Source organism: Bombina bombina, chromosome 4, assembly GCF_027579735.1.
Source record: "Bombina bombina isolate aBomBom1 chromosome 4, aBomBom1.pri, whole genome shotgun sequence".
NCBI classification, from domain to species: Eukaryota; Metazoa; Chordata; class Amphibia; order Anura; family Bombinatoridae; genus Bombina; species Bombina bombina.
In genome coordinates this window covers 155586230-155607432 of record NC_069502.1, presented here as the reverse complement: position 1 = coordinate 155607432, position 21203 = coordinate 155586230, and the positions used below count along the sequence as shown (strand labels likewise).

At 38.7% G+C, this 21203-nt stretch overlaps 1 protein-coding gene across 3 annotated transcripts in view; it reads right to left on the bottom strand.

Annotated features, from left to right (window-relative positions):
* NBAS (NBAS subunit of NRZ tethering complex) overlaps positions 1 to 21203 on the bottom strand; it is a 1903611-nt gene that overhangs the window by 1009994 nt on the left and 872414 nt on the right. For all 3 annotated transcript variants that reach the window (XM_053709663.1, XM_053709664.1, XM_053709665.1), the window contains exon 29: positions 19243 to 19345. In XM_053709663.1, coding sequence (XP_053565638.1) covers positions 19243 to 19345 — 103 coding nt within the window. The remainder of the gene's footprint in view (positions 1 to 19242; positions 19346 to 21203) is intronic.

The following is a 21203-nucleotide window of genomic DNA, read 5'->3' as shown; positions in this document are numbered from 1 at the left end:
CTACTTAAAAGAGACAGTAAACACCTTGTAATTAGATCATAATCATAATTTCCTCAGTAGCCACATCCAATTGTAAAGGGACTTTAAACAGCAAATCAGGATGCTAGTCCTGAGACTTGCAGGGAGAGTACACCTGGCATGTGCAGGTACAGTCATGTTATTTCCCTACTCAGTTTAAGGATGCTTACAATTAATTCTCACATTATTTGAGGGAAATCTCATTAGATCACAGTGAGTAAAGCAATGTATGATCTCTGCACCTCTACACTGCTGATTGGGTAATATGTCCCTTTAAGGGTTTTATATTACAAGTGTAACGTGTTTACTATCCCATTAACACTTTATATACAAGATAATCCCAATAAAGAATAAAACATTTCTATTTAATTATTATTATTATTATTATTATTATTATTAGAAAATAAATTGTTGTTGAAGTCAGAACCTTTAAGGGTTTGCTATTTGTACATTTCATTTATAAGGCGGGGAAACCTTTCTCCACATGAATAGTTTTTTTTTCCTTTCATCTGTTTCTCACTAAAAAAGTTCTACAATGAACTAAAATGTAAAAAAAGCACTATATATTATAAAAATTAATTTAGTTTAGCATTGGTTAGCACAGGGAAAATTCTATTATACATGAAAGGGAAGAGTAAGCAATTATTGTTTTTAATGCATTTTATACAAGAATATACACATAAAATTCTTCCCATACAAGCTGTAATCTCTTCTCTTATTATACAAACAAGATATACAACATACATATAATATAACACTGAACAAACAGCACTCTTTTTTTCTTTGTGAATTAAGAGAATGTAGGAATCTATTACGGCTGAAGTTATTGCTCTCTCTTCAATGTAAGTTGTAAGAAATATTGCCAGTTTCAGCAGAGTGCTCATTTAAGTTAATTGTCTAGCTTGTAAAGTCTATGATCCCTGCCAGTTAGTACATTTTCTCAATCCGATAGTCGAAGTAACAAAAATCCTTCTTTCTCAGGATACTGCTAGCACAAGCCATTGTATTACAGATAAAGCATACATTACAGAATGTTCAAGTCATCTTCAGTCACAGATGACATTGACCTAAAGAGATCTCAGAAACCAGCACAATGCAACAGAGACATAAAAAGAAATCACAATAGCTGCCAATGGAATCTGTGCAGCTTAAATAAGGCCAAAATCTTATGCTTCAGGCTGATCTTATCAACTCATCAAGCTCATTAGATCTGACGGTTCCCATATTATCTTAACAGGTCTATAGCCTGAGTATTCTGCTTAGATATGACACCAACTCCATTTGCCTGAGACGTTCTAACTGCAGTTATTCATTTCTCCAACATCTGCAACCTTCTTTACATAATGACTTTAAACAATTCGGCCATGTGACTAAAAAAATATTTCCAAAATGCTTATCTCAATCATGTAAGCTACTGGATCAATCTGAAAATATGTCACATCTTCTATTTAATGACGGTTCATTTTTAGGAAAGTCAGTCATGAGACCTTAGAAAAAAAAAGTCGGCATGTGTATAAACGTTTATGAAATCGCTCATCTGAGACAATAAGAGACATGAGAGGAACATTAGCAATAATAATAAAACATAATTTATGTAAGAACTTACCTGATAAATTCATTTCTTTCATATTAGCAAGAGTCCATGAGCTAGTGACGTATGGGATATACATTCCTACCAGGAGGGGAAAAGTTTCCCAAACCTCAAAATGCCTATAAATACACCCCTCGCCACACCCACAAATCAGTTTAACGAATAGCCAAGAAGTGGGGTGATAAGAAAAAAGTGCGAAAGCATAAAAAACAAGGAATTGGAATAATTGTGCTTTATACTAAAAAAACCATAACCACCACAAAAAAGGGTGAGCCTCATTGACTCTTGCTAATATGAAAGAAATGAATTTATCAGGTAAGTTCTTACATAAATTATGTTTTCTTTCATGTAATTAGCAAGAGTCCATGAGCTAGTGACGTATGGGATAATGACTACCCAAGATGTGGATCTTCCACGCAAGAGTCACTAGAGAGGGAGGGATAAAATAAAGACAGCCAATTCCGCTGAAAAATAATCCACACCCAAAATAAAGTTTAAATCTTATAATGAAGAAAACTGAAATTATAAGCAGAAGAATCAAACTGAAACAGCTGCCTGAAGTATTTTTCTACCAAAAACTGCTTCAGAAGAAGAATACACATCAAAATGGTAGAATTTAGTAAAAGTATGCAAAGAAGACCAAGTTGCTGTTTTGCAAATCTGATCAATCGAAGCTTCATTCCTAAACGCCCAGGAAGTAGAAACTGACCTAGTAGAATGAGCTGTAATCCTTTGAGGCGGAGATTTACCCGACTCGACATAAGCATGATGAATTAAAGATTTCAACCAAGATGCCAAAGAAATGGCAGAGGCCTTCTGACCTTTCCTAAAACCGGAAAAGATAACAAATAGACTAGAAGTCTTTCGGAAATTCTTAGTAGCTTCAACATAATATTTCAAAGCTCTAACGACATCCTAAAGAATGCAATGATCTCTCCTTAGAATTCTTAGGATTAGGACATAATGAAGGAACCACAATTTCTCTACTAATGTTGTTAGAATTCACAACCTTAGGTAAAAATTTAAAAGAAGTTCGCAACACCGCCTTATCCTGATGGAAAATCAGAAAAGGAGATTCACAAGAAAGAGCAGATAATTCAGAAACTCTTCTAGCAGAAGAGATGGCCAAAAGAAAACAAAACTTTCCAAGAAAGTAATTTAATGTCCAGTGAATGCATAGGTTCAAACGGAAGAGCTTGAAGAGCCCCCAGAACCAAATTCAAACTCCAAGGAGGAGAAATTGACTTAATAACAGGTTTTATACGAACCAAAGCTTGTACAAAACAATGAATATCAGGAAGAATAGCAATCCTTCTGTGAAAAAGAACAGAAAGAGCAGAGATTTGATGTTTCAAGGAACTTGCAGACAAACCTTTATCCAAACCATCCTGAAGAAACTGAAAAATTCTCGGAATTCTAAAAGAATGCCAGGAAAAATGATGAGAAAGACACCAAGAGATGTAAGTCTTCCAGACTCGATAATATATCTTCCTAGATACAGATCTACGAGCCTGTAACATAGTATTAATCACAGAGTCAGAGAAACCTCTTTGACTAAGAATCAAGCAATCAATCTACATACCTTTAAATTTAAGGACTTGAGATCCTGATGGTAAAAAAGGACCTTGTGACAGAAGGTTTGGTCTTTACGGAAGAGTCCACGGTTGGCAAGAAGCCATGCGGACAAGATCCGCATACCAAAACCCGTGAGGCCATGCTGGAGCCACCAGCAGAACAAACGAGCATTCCTTCAGAATCTTGGAGATTACTCTTGGAAGAAAATTCTCAGCCTATTCCATTCCCTAGTATGGGGAATTGGAAAGAAAACCTCTGAAATCACAGAAGAAATAAAAAGGCAGAAATAGTGTCAGCTAGTCTTAAAGAACTAGTTACCTTAATATCCAAAATAATCAACACCTCTTCAACAAAGAACAAATGTACTTTAATAATAAAAAAATTATATAAAAAAGTAGATTTGTTAGTGTCAATATCTGATGAAGAGAATTTCTGAAAGAGAAAAAAACATCATCAGAGAAGGATAAATCAGTATGTTGTTGGTCATTTGAAACTTCAATAATTAAAAAAGAAGTGAAAAAGACCTAAAAATCGTATTAGAAGGCACCAAGTCAGACATAGCCTTAATCAGAAAAAATATTTCTTATAAATCTTCTAAACATTTCTTGCACTTAAGAATGGAAATGTATAAAGCATAAATACTAATGGAATCTGCATGTAAAAGTATATCATAATAACTTATTACAAACCATAGCTAAAGATAAACATTTATAACATTTAACATAAATGAACTTAGCTTTGGTAGAACTGAAACTCAGTTAAGCATTTTTCCAGAAGTGGCTTCTGACTCAGGGACAAATGGAGACATCTTGCAATATGTAATAGAAAAAACAACATATAAAACAAAATTGATCAAATTCCTTAAATGACAGTTTCAGGAATGGGAAAAAATGCCAGTGAACAAGCTTCTAGCAACCAGAAGCAATAAATAATGAGACTTAAATAATGTGGAGACAATAGTGACGCCCATATTTTTTAGCGCCAAAAAAGACGCCCACATTATTTGGCGCCAAAAATGACGCCACATCCGGAATGCCGACACTTTTGGCGCAAAAAACGTCAAAAAACATAATTTATGTAAGAACTTACCTGATAAATTCATTTCTTTCATATTAGCAAGAGTCCATGAGCTAGTGACGTATGGGATATACATTCCTACCAGGAGGGGCAAAGTTTCCCAAACCTTAAAATGCCTATAAATACACCCCTCACCACACCCACAATTCAGTTTAACGAATAGCCAAGAAGTGGGGTGATAAGAAAAAATTGCGAAAGCATATAAAATAAGGAATTGGAATAATTGTGCTTTATACAAAAAAATCATAACCACCACAAAAAAGGGCGGGCCTCATGGACTCTTGCTAATATGAAAGAAATGAATTTATCAGGTAAGTTCTTACATAAAGTATGTTTTCTTTCATGTAATTAGCAAGAGTCCATGAGCTAGTGACGTATGGGATAATGACTACCCAAGATGTGGATCTTTCCACGCAAGAGTCACTAGAGAGGGAGGGATAAAATAAAGACAGCCAATTCCTGCTGAAAATAATCCACACCCAAAATAAAGTTTAATGAAAAACATAAGCAGAAGATTCAAACTGAAACCACTGCCTGAAGTACTTTTCTACCAAAAACTGCTTCAGAAGAAGAAAACACATCAAAATGGTAGAATTTAGAAAAAGTATGCAAAGAGGACCAAGTTGCTGCTTTGCAAATCTGATCAACCGAAGCTTCATTCCTAAACGCCCAGGAAGTAGAAACTGACCTAGTAGAATGAACTGTAATCCTTCAAGGCGGAATTTTACCCGACTCGACATAGGCATGATGAAATAAAGATTTCAACCAAGATGCCAAAGAAATGGCAGAAGCTTTCTGGCCTTTTCTAGAACCGGAAAAGATGACAAATAGACTAGAAGTCTTTCGGAAAGACTTAGTAGCTTAAACATAATAATACAAAGCTCTAACAGCATCCAAAGAATGCAATGATTTCTCCTTAGAATTCATAGGATTAGGACATAATGAAGGAACCACAATTTCTCTACTAATGTTGTTAGAATTCACAACCTTAGGTAAAAAATTCAAAAGAAGTTCGCAGCACCGCCTTATCCTGATGAAAAATCAGAAAAGGAGACTCACAAGAAAGAGCAGATAATTCAGAGACTCTTCTGGCAGAAGAGATGGCCAAAAGAAACAAAACTTTCCAAGAAAGTAATATAACGACCAAAGAATGCATGGGTTCAAAAGGAGGAGCTTGAAAAGCCCCCAGAACCAAATTCAAACTCCAAGGAGGAGAAATTGACTTAATGACAGGTTTTATACGAACCAAAGCTTGTACAAAACAATGAATATCAGGAAGATTAGCAATCCTTCTGTGAAAAAAGAACAGAAAGAGCAGAGATTTGTCCTTTCAAGGAACTTGCGGACAAACCTTTATCTAAACCATCCTGAAGAAACTGAAAAATTCTCGGTATTCAAAAAGAATGCCAAGAAAAAATGATGAGAAAGACACTAAGAAATATAAGTCTTCCAGACTCTATAATATATCTCTCTAGATACAGATTTACGAGCCTGTCACATAGTATTAATCACAGAGTCAGAGAAACCTTCTTTGACCAAGAATCAAGCGTTCAAACTCCATACCTTAAAATTTAAGGATTTGAGATCCTGATGGAAAAAAGGACCTTGCGACAGAAAGTCTGGTCTTAACGGAAGAGTCCACAGCTGGCAAGAGGCCATCCGGACAAGATCCGCATACCAAAACCTGTGAGGCCATGCTGGAGCTACCAGCAGGACAAACAAGCATTCCTTTAGAATCTTGGAGAATACTCTTGGAAGAACTAGAGGCGGAAAGATATAGGCAGGATGATACTTCCAAGGAAGTGATAATGTATCCACTGCCTCCGCCCGAGGATCCCGGGATCTGGACAGATACCAGGGAAGTTTCTTGTTTAGATGAGAAGCCATCAGATCTATTTCTGGGAGTTCCCACATTGAACAATCTGAAGAAATACCTCTGGGTGAAGAGACCATTCGCCCGGATGCAACGTTTGGCGACTGAGATAATCCGCGTCCCTATTGTCTATACCTGGGATATGAACCGCAGAGATTAGACAGGAGCTGGATTCCGCCCAAACCAAAATTTGAGATACTTCTTTCATAGCCGAGGACTGTGAGTCCCTCCTTGATGATTGATGTATGCCACAGCTGTGACATTGTCTATCTGAAAACAAATGAACAACTCTCTCTTCAGAAGAGGCCAAGACTGAAGAGCTCTGAAAATTGCACGGAGTTCAAAAATATTGATCGGTAATCTCACCTCCTGAGATTCCCAAACCCCTTGTGCCGTTAGAGACCCCCACACAGCTCCCCAACCTGTAAGACTTGCATCTGTTGAGATTATAGTCCAGGTCGGAAGAACAAAGAAGCCCCCTGAACTAAACGATGGTGAACTGTCCACCATGTCAGAGAGTGTCGTATAATCGGTTTAAAGATATTAATTTAGATATCTTTGTGTAATCCCTGCACCATTGGTTCAGCATACAGAGCTGAAGAGGTCGCATGTGAAAACGAGCAAAGGAGATCGCATCCGATGCGGCAGTCCTAAGACCTAAAATTTCCATGCATAAGGCTACCAAAGGGAATGATTGTGACTGAAGGTTTTGACAAGCTGATATCAATGTTAAACTTCTCTTATCTGACAAGAACAGAGTCATAGACACTGAATCTATCTGGAAACCTAAAAAGGTTACCCTTGTCTGAGGAAACAATGAACTGATTGGTAAATTGATCCTCCAACCATGATCTTGAAGAAACAACACAAGTCGATCCGTATGAGATTCTGCGAAAATGTGAAGACTGAGCAAGTACCAAGATATCGTCCAAATAAGGAAATACCAAAACTCTGTTCTCTGATTACAGACAGAAGGGCACCGAGAACCTTTGAAAAAATTCTTGGGGCTGACGCTAGGCCAAACGGTAGAGCCACAAAACTGGTAATGCTTGTCTAAAAAGAGAATCTCAGAAACTAAAAGTGATCTGGATGAATCGGAATATGCAGATATGCATCCTGTAAATCTATTGTAGACATATAATGCCCTTGCTAAACAAAAGGCAGGATAGTCCTACAGTTACCATCTTGAATGTTGGTATCCTTACATAACGATTCAATATTGATAGATCCGGAACTGGTCTGAAGGAATTGACCTTCTTTGGTACAATGAAGAGATAGAATAAAACCCCAGCCCCTGTTCCAGAACTGGAACTGGCATAATTACTCCAGCCAACTCTAGATCTGAAACACATTTCAGAAATGCTGAGCCTTTGCTGTGTTTACTGGGACACGGGAAAGAAAAAAATCTCTTTGCAGGAGGCCTTAACTTGAAGCCAATTCTGTACCTTTCTGAAACAATGTTCTGAAACCAGAGATTGTGAACGGAATTGAACCAAATTTCCTTGAAGAAAACGTAAACTGCCCCATACCAGCTGAGCTAGAATGAGGGCCGCACCTTCATGGGTACTTAGGAGCTGGCTATAGGTTTCTATAAGGCTTGGATATATTCCAAACTGGAAATGGTTTCCAAACTGATACCGCTCCTGAGGATGAAGGATCAGGCTTTTGTTCCTTGTTGTGAGGAAAGGAACGAAAATGATTATTAGACCTAAATTTACCTTAGATTTTTTATCCTTTGGTAAAAAAGCTCCCTTCCCTCCAGTAATAGTTGAGATAATAGAATCCAACTGAGAATCGAATAATTTATTACCCTGGAAAGAAAGGGAAAGCAAAGTAGACTTAGAAGACATATCAGCATTCCAAGTTTTAAGCCATAAAGCTTTTCTAGCTAAAATAGCTAGAGACATATACCTGACATCAACTCTAATGATATCAAAAGATGGTATCACCAATAAAATTATTAGCATGTTATAGAATAATAATAATGCTATAAAATTATGATCTGTTACTTGTTGCGCTAAAGCTTCTAACCAAAAAGTTGAAGCTGCAGCAACATCCGCTAAAAATATAGCAGGTCTAAGAAGATTACCTGAACATAAGTAAGCTTTTCTTAGAAAGGATTCAATTTTCCTATCTAAAGGATCCTTAAATGAAGTACTATCTGCCGTAGGAATAGTAGTACGTATAGCAGGAGTAGAGACAGCCCCATTAACCTTAGGGATTTTGTCCCAAAACTCTAATCTGTCAGATGGCACAGGATATAATTGCTTAAACGTTTAGAAGGAGTAAATGAATTACCCAAATTATTCCATTCCCTGGAAATTACTTCAGAAATAGCATCAGGGAGAGAAAACACTTCTGGAATAACTACAGGAGATTTAAAAACCTTATTTAAACGTTTAGATTTAGTATCAAGAGGACCAGAATCCTCTATTTCTAATGCAATTAATACTTCTTTAAGTAAAGAACGAATAAATTCCATCTTGAACAAATACAAAGATATATCAGCATCAACCTCTGAGACAGAAACCTCTGAACCAGAAGAACCATTATCAGTATCAGAATGATGATGTTCATTTAAAAATTCATCTGAAAAAAGAGAAGTTTTAAAAGACTTTTATGTATACTAGAAGGAGAAATAACAGACATAGCCTTCTTAATGGATTTAAAAAATAAAATCTCTTATGTTATCAGGAACACTCTGAAAATTAGATGTTGACGGAACAGCAACAGGTAATGTAATAGTACTAAAGGAAATTTTATCTGCATTAATAAGTTTGTCATGACATGCAATACAAACAACAGCTGGAGAAACAGATACCAAAAGTTTATAGCAGATACACTTAGCTTGGTAGCTCCAGCACTGGGCAGCGATTTTCCTGAAGTATCTTCTGACTCAGTTGCAACGTGGAACATCTTGCAATATGTAAAAGAAAAAACAACATATAAAGCAAAATTGATCAAATTCCTTAAATGACAGTTTCAGGAATGGTAAAAAAATGCCAGTGAACAAGCTTCTAGCAACCAGAAGCAATAAATAATGAGACTTAAATAATGTGGAGACAAAAAAGATGCCCATATTTTTTAGCGCCAAAAAAGATGCCCACATTATTTGGCGCCTAAATGCTTCTGGCGCCAAAAATGACGCCACATCCGGAACGCCGACACTTTTGACGCAAAAAACGTCAAAAAATGACGCAACTTCCGGCAACAAATTTTGCGCCAAAAAAGTCCGCGCCAAAAATGACGCAATAAAATGAAGGATTTTCAGCCCCCGCGAGCCTAACAGCCCACAGGGGAAAAGTCAAATTTTTTAAGGTAAGAAAAAATGATTGAAACAAATGCATTATCCCAAGTATGAAACTGACTGTCTGAAAATAAGGAATGTTGAACATCCTGAGTCAAGGCAAATAAATGTTTGAATACATATATTTAGAACTTTATAAAAAAGTGCCTAACCATAGCTTAGAGTGTCACAGAAAAACAGAATTTATGTTTACCTGATAAATTACTTTCTCCAACGGTGTGTCCGGTCCACGGCGTCATCCTTACTTGTGGGATATTCTCTTCCCCAACAGGAAATGGCAAAGAGCCCAGCAAAGCTGGTCACATGATCCCTCCTAGGCTCCGCCTACCCCAGTCATTCGACCGACGTTAAGGAGGAATATTTGCATAGGAGAAACCATATGGTACCGTGGTGACTGTAGTTAAAGAAAATAAAATATCAGACCTGATTAAAAAAACCAGGGCGGGCCGTGGACCGGACACACCGTTGGAGAAAGTAATTTATCAGGTAAACATAAATTCTGTTTTCTCCAACATAGGTGTGTCCGGTCCACGGCGTCATCCTTACTTGTGGGAACCAATACCAAAGCTTTAGGACACGGATGAAGGGAGGGAGCAAATCAGGTCACCTAAATGGAAGGCACCACGGCTTGCAAAACCTTTCTCCCAAAAATAGCCTCAGAAGAAGCAAAAGTATCAAACTTGTAAAATTTGGTAAAAGTGTGCAGTGAAGACCAAGTCGCTGCCCTACATATCTGATCAACAGAAGCCTCGTTCTTGAAGGCCCATGTGGAAGCCACAGCCCTAGTGGAATGAGCTGTGATTCTTTCGGGAGGCTGCCGTCCGGCAGTCTCGTAAGCCAATCTGATGATGCTTTTAATCCAAAAAGAGAGAGAGGTAGAAGTTGCTTTTTGACCTCTCCTTTTACCGGAATAAACAACAAACAAGGAAGATGTTTGTCTAAAATCCTTTGTAGCATCTAAATAGAATTTTAGAGCGCGAACAACATCCAAATTGTGCAACAAACGTTCCTTCTTTGAAACTGGTTTCGGACACAGAGAAGGTACGATAATCTCCTGGTTAATGTTTTTGTTAGAAACAACCTTCGGAAGAAAACCAGGTTTAGTACGCAAAACCACCTTATCTGCATGGAACACCAGATAAGGAGGAGAACACTGCAGAGCAGATAATTCTGAAACTCTTCTAGCAGAAGAAATTGCAACCAAAAACAAAACTTTCCAAGATAATAATTTAATATCAACGGAATGCAAGGGTTCAAACGGAACCCCCTGAAGAACTGAAAGAACTAAATTGAGACTCCAAGGAGGAGTCAAAGGTTTGTAAACAGGCTTGATTCTAACCAGAGCCTGAACAAAGGCTTGAACATCTGGCACAGCTGCCAGCTTTTTGTGAAGTAACACCGACAAGGCGGAAATCTGTCCCTTCAGGGAACTTGCAGATAATCCTTTTTCCAATCCTTCTTGAAGGAAGGATAGAATCCTAGGAATCTTAACCTTGTCCCAAGGGAATCCTTTCACACCAACAGATATATTTTTTCCAAATCTTGTGGTAAATCTTTCGAGTTACAGGCTTTCTGGCCTGAACAAGAGTATCGATAACAGAATCTGAGAATCCTCGCTTCGATAAAATCAAGCGTTCAATCTCCAAGCAGTCAGCTGGAGTGAAACCAGATTCGGATGTTCGAACGGACCCTGAACAAGAAGGTCTCGTCTCAAAGGTAGCTTCCAAGGTGGAGCCGATGACATATTCACCAGATCTGCATACCAAGTCCTGCGTGGCCACGCAGGAGCTATCAAGATCACCGACGCCCTCTCCTGATTGATCCTGGCTACCAGCCTGGGGATGAGAGGAAACGGCGGGAACACATAAGCTAGTTTGAAGGTCCAAGGTGCTACTAGTGCATCCACTAGAGCCGCCTTGGGATCCCTGGATCTGGACCCGTAGCAGGGAACTTTGAAGTTCTGACGAGAGACCATTAGATCCATGTCTGGAATGCCCCACAGCTGAGTGACTTGGGCAAAGATTTCCGGATGGAGTTCCCACTCCCCCGGATGCAATGTCTGACGACTCAGAAAATCCGCTTCCCAATTTTCCACTCCTGGGATGTGGATAGCAGACAGGTGGCAGGAGTGAGACTCCGCCCATAGAATGATTTTGGTCACTTCTTCCATCGCTAGGGAACTCCTTGTTCCCCCCTGATGGTTGATGTACGCAACAGTCGTCATGTTGTCTGATTGAAACCGTATGAACTTGGTCCTCACTAGCTGAGGCCAAGCCTTTGAATGCATTGAATATCGCTCTCAGTTCCAGAATATTTATCGGTAGAAGAGATTCTTCCCGAGACCAAAGACCCTGAGCTTTCAGGGATCCCCAGACCGCGCCCCAGCCCATCAGACTGGCGTCGGTCGTGACAATGACCCACTCTGGTCTGCGGAATGTCATCCCTTGTGACAGGTTGTCCAGGGACAGCCACCAACGGAGTGAGTCTCTGGTCCTCTGATTTACTTGTATCTTTGGAGACAAGTCTGTATAGTCCCCATTCCACTGACTGAGCATGCACAGTTGTAATGGTCTTAGATGAATGCGCGCAAAAGGAACTATGTCCATTGCCGCTACCATCAACCCGATCACTTCCATGCACTGAGCTATGGAAGGAAGAGGAACGGAATGAAGTATCCGACAAGAGTCTAGAAGTTTCGTTTTTCTGGCCTCTGTTAGAAAAATCCTCATTTCCAAGGAGTCTATAATTGTTCCCAAGAAGGGAACCCTTGTTGACGGGGATAGAGAACTCTTTTCCACGTTCACTTTCCAGCCGTGAGATCTGAGAAAGGCCAGGACGATGTCCGTGTGAGCCTTTGCTTGAGGAAGGGACGACGCTTGAATCAGAATGTCGTCCAGGTAAGGTACTACTGCAATGCCCCTTGGTCTTAGCACCGCTAGAAGGGACCCTAGTACCTTTGTGAAAATCCTTGGAGCAGTGGCTAATCCGAAAGGAAGCGCCACGAACTGGTAATGTTTGTCCAGGAATGCAAACCTTAGGAACCGATGATGTTCCTTGTGGATAGGAATATGTAGATACGCATCCTGTAAATCCACCGTGGTCATGAATTGACCTTCCTGGATGGAAGGAAGAATAGTTCGAATGGTTTCCATCTTGAACGATGGAACCTTGAGAAACTTGTTTAAGATCTTGAGATCTAAGATTGGTCTGAACGTTCCCTCTTTTTTGGGAACTATGAACAGATTGGAGTAGAACCCCATCCCTTGTTCTCTTAATGGAACAGGATGAATCACTCCCATTTTTAACAGGTCTTCTACACAATGTAAGAACGCCTGTCTTTTTATGTGGTCTGAAGACAACTGAGACCTGTGGAACCTCCCCCTTGGGGGAAGTCCCTTGAATTCCAGAAGATAACCCTGGGAGACTATTTCTAGCGCCCAAGGATCCAGAACATCTCTTGCCCAAGCCTGAGCGAAGAGAGAGAGTCTGCCCCCCACCAGATCCGGTCCCGGATCGGGGGCCAATATTTCATGCTGTCTTGGTAGCAGTGGCAGGTTTCTTGGCCTGCTTTCCCTTGTTCCAGCCTTGCATTGGTCTCCAAGCTGGCTTGGCTTGAGAAGTATTACCCTCTTGCTTAGAGGACGTAGCACTTTGGGCTGGTCCGTTTTTACGAAAGGGACGAAAATTAGGTCTATTTTTTGCCTTGAAAGGCCGATCCTGAGGAAGGGCGTGGCCCTTACCCCCAGTGATATCAGAGATAATCTCTTTCAAGTCAGGGCCAAACAGCGTTTTCCCCCTTGAAAGGAATGTTTAGTAGCTTGTTCTTGGAAGACGCATCAGCCGACCAAGATTTCAACCAAAGCGCTCTGCGCGCCACAATAGCAAACCCAGAATTCTTAGCCGCTAACCTAGCCAATTGCAAAGTGGCGTCTAGGGTGAAAGAATTAGCCAATTTGAGAGCATTGATTCTGTCCATAATCTCCTCATAAGGAGGAGAATCACTATCGAGCGCCTTTATCAGTTCATCAAACCAGAAACATGCGGCTGTAGTGACAGGGACAATGCATGAAATTGGTTGTAGAAGGTAACCCTGCTGAACAAACATCTTTTTAAGCAAACCTTCTAATTTTTTATCCATAGGATCTTTGAAAGCACAACTATCCTCTATGGGTATAGTGGTGCGTTTGTTTAAAGTAGAAACCGCTCCCTCGACCTTGGGGACTGTCTGCCATAAGTCCTTTCTGGGGTCGACCATAGGAAACAATTTTTTAAATATGGGGGGAGGGACGAAAGGAATACCGGGCCTTTCCCATTCTTTATTAACAATGTCCGCCACCCGCTTGGGTATAGGAAAAGCTTCTGGGAGCCCCGGCACCTCTAGGAACTTGTCCATTTTACATAGTTTCTCTGGGATGACCAACTTTTCACAATCATCCAGAGTGGATAATACCTCCTTAAGCAAAATGCGGAGATGTTCCAACTTAAATTTAAATGCAATCACATCAGGTTCAGCCTGTTGAGAAATGTTCCCTGAATCAGTAATTTCTCCCTCAGACAAAACCTCCCTGGCCCCCTCAGATTGGGTTAGGGGCCCTTCAGAGATATTAATATCAGCGTCGTCATGCTCTTCAGTAACTAAAACAGAGCAGCCACGCTTACGCTGACAAGGGTTCATTTTGGCTAAAATGTTTTTGACAGAATTATCCATTACAGCCGTTAATTGTTGCATAGTAAGGAGTATTGGCGCGCTAGATGTACTAGGGGCCTCCTGAGTGGGCAAGACTCGTGTAGACGAAGGAGGGAATGATGCAGTACCATGCTTACTCCCCTCACTTGAGGAATCATCTTGGGCATCATTGTCATTATCACATAAATCACATTTATTTAAATGAATAGGAATTCTGGCTTCCCCACATTCAGAACACAGTCTATCTGGTAGTTCAGACATGTTAAACAGGCATAAACTTGATAAGAAAGTACAAAAAACGTTTTAAAATAAAACCGTTACTGTCACTTTAAATTTTAAACTGAACACACTTTATTACTGCAATTGCGAAAAAACATGAAGGAATTGTTCAAAATTCACCAAATTTTCACCACAGTGTCATAAAGCCTTAAAAGTATTGCACACCAAATTTGGAAGCTTTAACCCTTAAAATAACGGAACCGGAGCCGTTTTAAAACTTTAACCCCTTTACAGTCCCTGGTATCTGCTTTGCTGAGACCCAACCAAACCCAAAGGGGAATACGATACCAAATGACGCCTTCAGAAAGTCTTTTCTAAGTATCAGAGCTCCTCTCACATGCGACTGCATGCCATGCCTCTCAAAAACAAGTGCGCCACACCGGCGCGAAAATGAGGCTCTGCTTATGCTTTGGGAAAGCCCCTAAGAAATAAGGTGTCTAATACAGTGCCTGCCGATATTATTATATCAAAATACCCAGATAAAATGATTCCTCAAGGCTAAATATGTGTTAATAATGAATCGATTTAGCCCAGAAAAGTCTACAGTCTTAATAAGCCCTTGTGAAGCCCTTATTTACGATCGTAATAAACATGGCTTACCGGATCCCATAGGGAAAATGACAGCTTCCAGCATTACATCGTCTTGTTAGAATGTGTCATACCTCAAGCAGCAAGAGACTGCACACTGTTCCCCCAACTGAAGTTAATTGCTCTCAACAGTCCTGTGTGGAACAGCCATGGATTTTAGTTACGGTTGCTAAAATCATTTTCCTCATACAAACAGAAATCTTCATCTCTTTTCTGTTTCTGAGTAAATAGTACATACCAGCACTATTTCAAAATAACAAACTCTTGATTGAATAATAAAAAACTACAGTTAAACACTAAAAAACTCTAAGCCATCTCCGTGGAGATGTTGCCTGTACAACGGCAAAGAGAATGACTGGGGTAGGCGGAGCCTAGGAGGGATCATGTGACCAGCTTTGCTGGGCTCTTTGCCATTTCCTGTTGGGGAAGAGAATATCCCACAAGTAAGGATGACGCCGTGGACCGGACACACCTATGTTGGAGAAATAAGCTTACTTACTTACCCCAGGACACTCATCTACATGTTGTAGAAAGCCAAACCAGTACTGAAACGAAAATCAGCAGAGGTAATGGTATATATATATAAGAGTATATCGTCGATCTGAAAAAGGAGGTAAGAGATGAATCTCTATGACCGATAACAGAGAACCTATGAAATAGACCCCGTAGAAGGAGATCATTGCATTCAAATAGGCAATACTCTCCTCACATCCCTCTGACATTCACTGCACGCTGAGAGGAAAACCGGGCTCCAACCTGCTGCGGAGCGCATATCAACGTAGAATCTAGCACAAACTTACTTCACCACCTCCATAGGAGGCAAAGTTTGTAAAACGGAATTGTGGGTGTGGTGAGGGGTGTATTTATAGGCATTTTAAGGTTTGGGAAACTTTGCCCCTCCTGGTAGGAATGTATATCCCATACGTCACTAGCTCATGGACTCTTGCTAATTACATGAAAGAAAAAGATGCAACTTCCGGCGACACGTATGACGCCGGAAACAGAAAAAAAAATTTGCGCCAAAAAAGTCCGCGCCAAGAATGACGCAATAAAATGAAGCATTTTCAGCCCCCGCAAGCCTAATAGCCCACAGGGAAAAAGTCAAATTTTAAGGTAAGAAAAAAATTTATTAATTCATATGCATTATCCCAAATATGAAACTGACTGTCTGAAATAAGGAATGTTGAACATCCTGAGTCAAGGCAAATAAATGTTTGAACACATATATTTAGAACTTTATATAAAAGTGCCCAACCATAGCTTAGAGTGTCACAGAAAATAAGATTTACTTACCCCAGGACACTCATCTACAAGTAGTAGAAAGCCAAACCAGTACTGAAACGAGAATCAGTAGAGGTAATGGTATATATAAGAGTATATCGTCGATCTGAAAAGGGAGGTAATAGATGAATCTCTACGACCGATAACAGAGAACCTATGAAATAGACCCCGTAGAAGGAGATCATTGAATTCAAATAGGCAATACTCTCCTCACATCCCTCTGATATTCACTGCACGCTGAGAGGAAAACCGGGCTCCAACCTGCTGCGGAGCGCATATCAACGTAGAATCTAGCACAAACTTACTTCACCACCTCCATAGGAGGCAAAGTTTGTAAAACTGATTTGTGGGTGTGGTGAGGGGTGTATTTATAGGCATTTTGAGGTTTGGGAAACTTTGCCCCTCCTGGTAGGAATGTATATCCCATACGTCACTAGCTCATGGACTCTTGCTAATTACATGAAAGAAATATCATAATCATTGATATTTAAAAGGGATATGAAACCCAAAATGTTTCGTTCCTGATTAAGACAAAGCATCTGATACTAAACTACTTTCTAATTTACTTCTTTTTTCTAATTTGCTTCATTCTCTTAATATCCTTAGCTGAAAATAATACCCAGGCTATGGTGCAGCAGTGCACTACTGGGAGCTAGCTGTAATTGCACACATATGCAGCCTTTCATTGATTCACCAGATGTGTTCAGCTAGCTCTCAGTAATGCATTGCTGCTCCTTCAACAAAAGATACCAAGAGAATTAAGCAAATGTGATAAAAAATAAATTGGAAAGTTGTTTAAAACTGAATACTCCAATCATGAAAGAAAAAAGCTGTGTGTCCTGTAACTTTACGTACTAAGTAAAAGAAAATATATATGTTTTGTTTGGTTACCCAATGCCCAGTCTAAAAATCAATCAATCTCTCTCACTTTTATATATACACACACACACACACACAGTATATATATATATTACAGGTAAAATAAGAAATCCAGGTAATCCTAGGATTAACCAGGTAAAACAGACTTTACCCAAGCGGCTATGGGTAAAGCCCGATATATACTGTAATTCCCCCATCTACACTATTTCTTTTGTCTCCACCTGGGGGTTTCAAGGAAGGCGCCCTGCCGATCCTCTGGCATCCACCCCAAGTGAACCCCCCAGGTGGAAGCAAAAAACATAGTGAAGATGGGGGAATTACAGTGCATTATATATTTGTTGGATGCAGTGACTCCGCACGCTGAGAAGATTAATGATCATACATCGGGCCTTAACCACACTTTTACCTGGGTAATCCTAGGATTACCCAATTATCTGACATTACCCAGAATATATAACAGATTGAGGGAAATAATCTTAATGAATAGTTAACTGCACAATTACAAAAAGACCATTCAAATCATATTTTGTATGGATTTTTCTATGCCATGAAAGTGCACTTACATTAAAGGGGCATTAAATTGCAACTGAGTACAACTACAATAGCATAGTTACTACGCACTGTGGTACTGTTTTCATTCTATACCTGCAGCCTTCTTTTAAAGGGATATAAAACACAACATTTTTCTTTCATGATTCAAATAGAGAATACAATTTTAAATAACATTACAATTTACTTCCATTATCTAATTTGCTTCATTCTTTAGATATCATTTGTTGAAGAAATAGCAATGCTCATGGGTTAGCCAATCATGAGGCATCTATGTGAAGCCACCAATCAGCAGCTACTGAGCCTATTTAGATATGATTTTCACCAAAGGGTATCAAGAGAATGAAGCAAATTAGATAATAGAAGAACATTGGAAAGTTGTTTAAAATTACTCTTTCTAAATCATGAAAGAAAAAATTGTGTTTCATGTCCCTTTAAGCTGTTGCTTTATTATTATTTTTTAACCCGCTACAGAAGCCACTTGATATACCGGGGTCCGCGATCTTGGTATGAACATATCTGTTGCATCCTGTGACAGAAGCTGTTTGCTTTAAAAAAATCAAAAATGCATCTTCCACGTTGGGTTAGCTTGCAGAATAGAAAGTGGAAGCTATAAAATTTTTTTTTTTTTTGTTACACAGTTTAAAAAAACCTTAGGAAAATAATATAGAGCGATACAAGCACTGCAAAAACAACTCCCACTGTTTGATTCATGTTAAACTGAAGTGCATGATACTAACAATATAAATGCTCTGTGCACCGCTTCTGTCACATGGGGCTAGAATACTTACAATCCAAGATGGTGGTGCACAGTGTGAAGATGCAGAACTTCCCTAACCCGCACATATAATGAAGGTGTTAAAATAAGAGAATAGTGTTAAAAAGAGTGAAATGCACAAGATAACAACAAACGCATATATAACCCTGCTATTGTAGTTGTACCCACCTATTTAAAGGGACAGTATGCACTCTTTTTCATGTAACTGCATGTAATAGACACTACTATAAAGAATAAGATGCACAGATACTGATATAAAAATCAAGTATAAAACGGTTTAAAAACTTAGTTTTTTTTTTCTTAGTTTAGCTCTGCTGAAAAGGTAGCTGGAAAGCCCACTGCAAGTGGGAAATAAGACACTCCCCCTCCCCCTTCATTTGCATATATAAAGAACCTTTACACAAACAGCAGCAAGCTGGAGTAGGTAGCTGACGGTATTCACATAAAACTTTGGGGCTTGGTTAGTCTTGGTTAGTATGAAAATCAGAGCAATGTTATTTAAAAATAAACAAAACTATACATTTTTAAAAAAAAAAAAAACTTTATGGGCTATATAAATAGATCATCTACAAAAAATGTATGCAAAGAAAAAATAAGTGTATAATGTCCCTTTAATGTATTTCCTCCACCATAGAGTGAAGGTCAGTTTAGGGGAGAAGAGCATTTAGAATGAATTAAGCTTTACTGACACAAACTCTTATGATACATAACACAACATTTCTATTGTTAGCTACTGTTACGCCCCCTGTCATGCCCTTACCTCATAGCAAGTGTCTGCATCCAAACATCTGTATACATTTTGCTGCATTTCCAGCATATCTTGCAGAAGACTCTTCCAATGGCTCTCACTAACTGGAGGCTGTCTAAAAGGAAAAAAACAAATAAACTGTAAATGTATGTTACTAAAGAATAATAACAATAATAATAATTATTATTATTATTATTAAGGGTCATAGCAGTGCTTATGCAAACTACTTATATCTTGAGATCATGACCACTTGCTGTGTGTGCATCTTATTGTAAAACAAATGCTGAAATGCTCAGCTTCAATAAATCTCAGCACATTTAAAGGTTTTGCCTTGCTTTGTTTTTTTAGACCATGTACAAACTTTTAGAAACTCTCATTTAAACAGTTTTTCTAGGTTATCTAACCCTTCTCGAAATATCTTCAAAATTTAACTCATTATTCAAGATGGGCTCTATATAGTGATCTAGAAAGTAACATAACTTCTACTGCGGCTATACAACCAATCACCATACTGGCCTTTTCTGCTGTGTTGTTTACCAAACTTCAACTTGTCTGAAATAATAATTTATATATTTTAACAAACCACCTTTACTACATAATGTACTAATAGCAAATATTACCATTTTTAAAAAAAAATAAAATATATTTTAGGAAAATTGCAGTGGATAGGAATCGAATCACAAATATTCTTACATTAAACCCATATTCTTCAGAGTTAACCCTGAAAACTGTAAAAGTAACGGCGGTTCTGGATACAGAGCAAAACTATTTCATTAAAACATAAAAGACGCTCATAATCTAATACAAAAAAATATATATTTTAGTATTATCTCTATCTGAGCTTGATGCACAATAAATAAAGGAATACAATGACTAAGTATCTGATTGTGTCTGTACCTTGTGGATGCTTCTATTTTTATTATTTTGATTCAGTATATTAAACATTGCAACTGTTAATTTTAATATAAAACTTTACTAAGTTTTGGCATTTTTTGCACCCCACAGAGGCTGGGATAATACAGCCAATCAGAGGCTGTAATGTTTGAGTCATATAGAATTACGAAAGAAGCTACTGGATCCTGATTTACAGAAATATTTATAGGAGCATTATAACTGAAGGAGAAATATAACTTGTTTGAAATGAAAAGGAATTGCTATTGCATAAAATCAACAAAGGCACAAGGATCTTTTCTGGTTCTGTATTTTTGACCCTTCTAGATTTCCTTTGTGGCAATCAAATCAAAATGTCAAGAAAATTAAAAAGAAAATCATCTTTGTGGAAAAATCTCTCTTCAGAATAAATCTTCTGACAACCCAAGAATTTACCTGGGAATTCAAAACACTTGGAAAATAACATATATTGAAAGCACGATATAAACACGCATGCCGGCAGAAATCGGCTATTGCTGTACAGAGCTAGAAACACTACTACTTTTATCATCTATGCAAAATAACACTTCAGCCGAAGCAGAACTCCAAGCGCAGCCTAACTAACTCCAAAAAGTAAAAACTGAACTGACTTAGAGTAACAAGAAACCCAACATTTTTCTTTCATGATTTAGGTAGAACATACCATTTTAAACAACTTTCCAGTTTACTTCTGTTATCAGATTTGCTTCATTCTCTTGGTGTCATTTGGTGAAGGAGCAGCAATGCACTACTGGTTTCTAACTGAACACATGGGTGAGCCAATGACAGTCAGTATATATATGCAGCCTCCAATCAGCAGCTAGAACCTATGTTCTTTGCTGCTCCTGAGCTTTACTAGATACACCTTTCAGCAAAGGATAACAAGAACAGGTAGCAAATTAAATAATACAAGTAAATTGGAAACTTGTTTAAAAACAGAATTTATGTTTACCTGATAAATTACTTTCTCCAACGGTGTGTCCGGTCCACGGCGTCATCCTTACTTGTGGGATATTCTCTTCCCCAACAGGAAATGGCAAAGAGCCCAGCAAAGCTGGTCACAT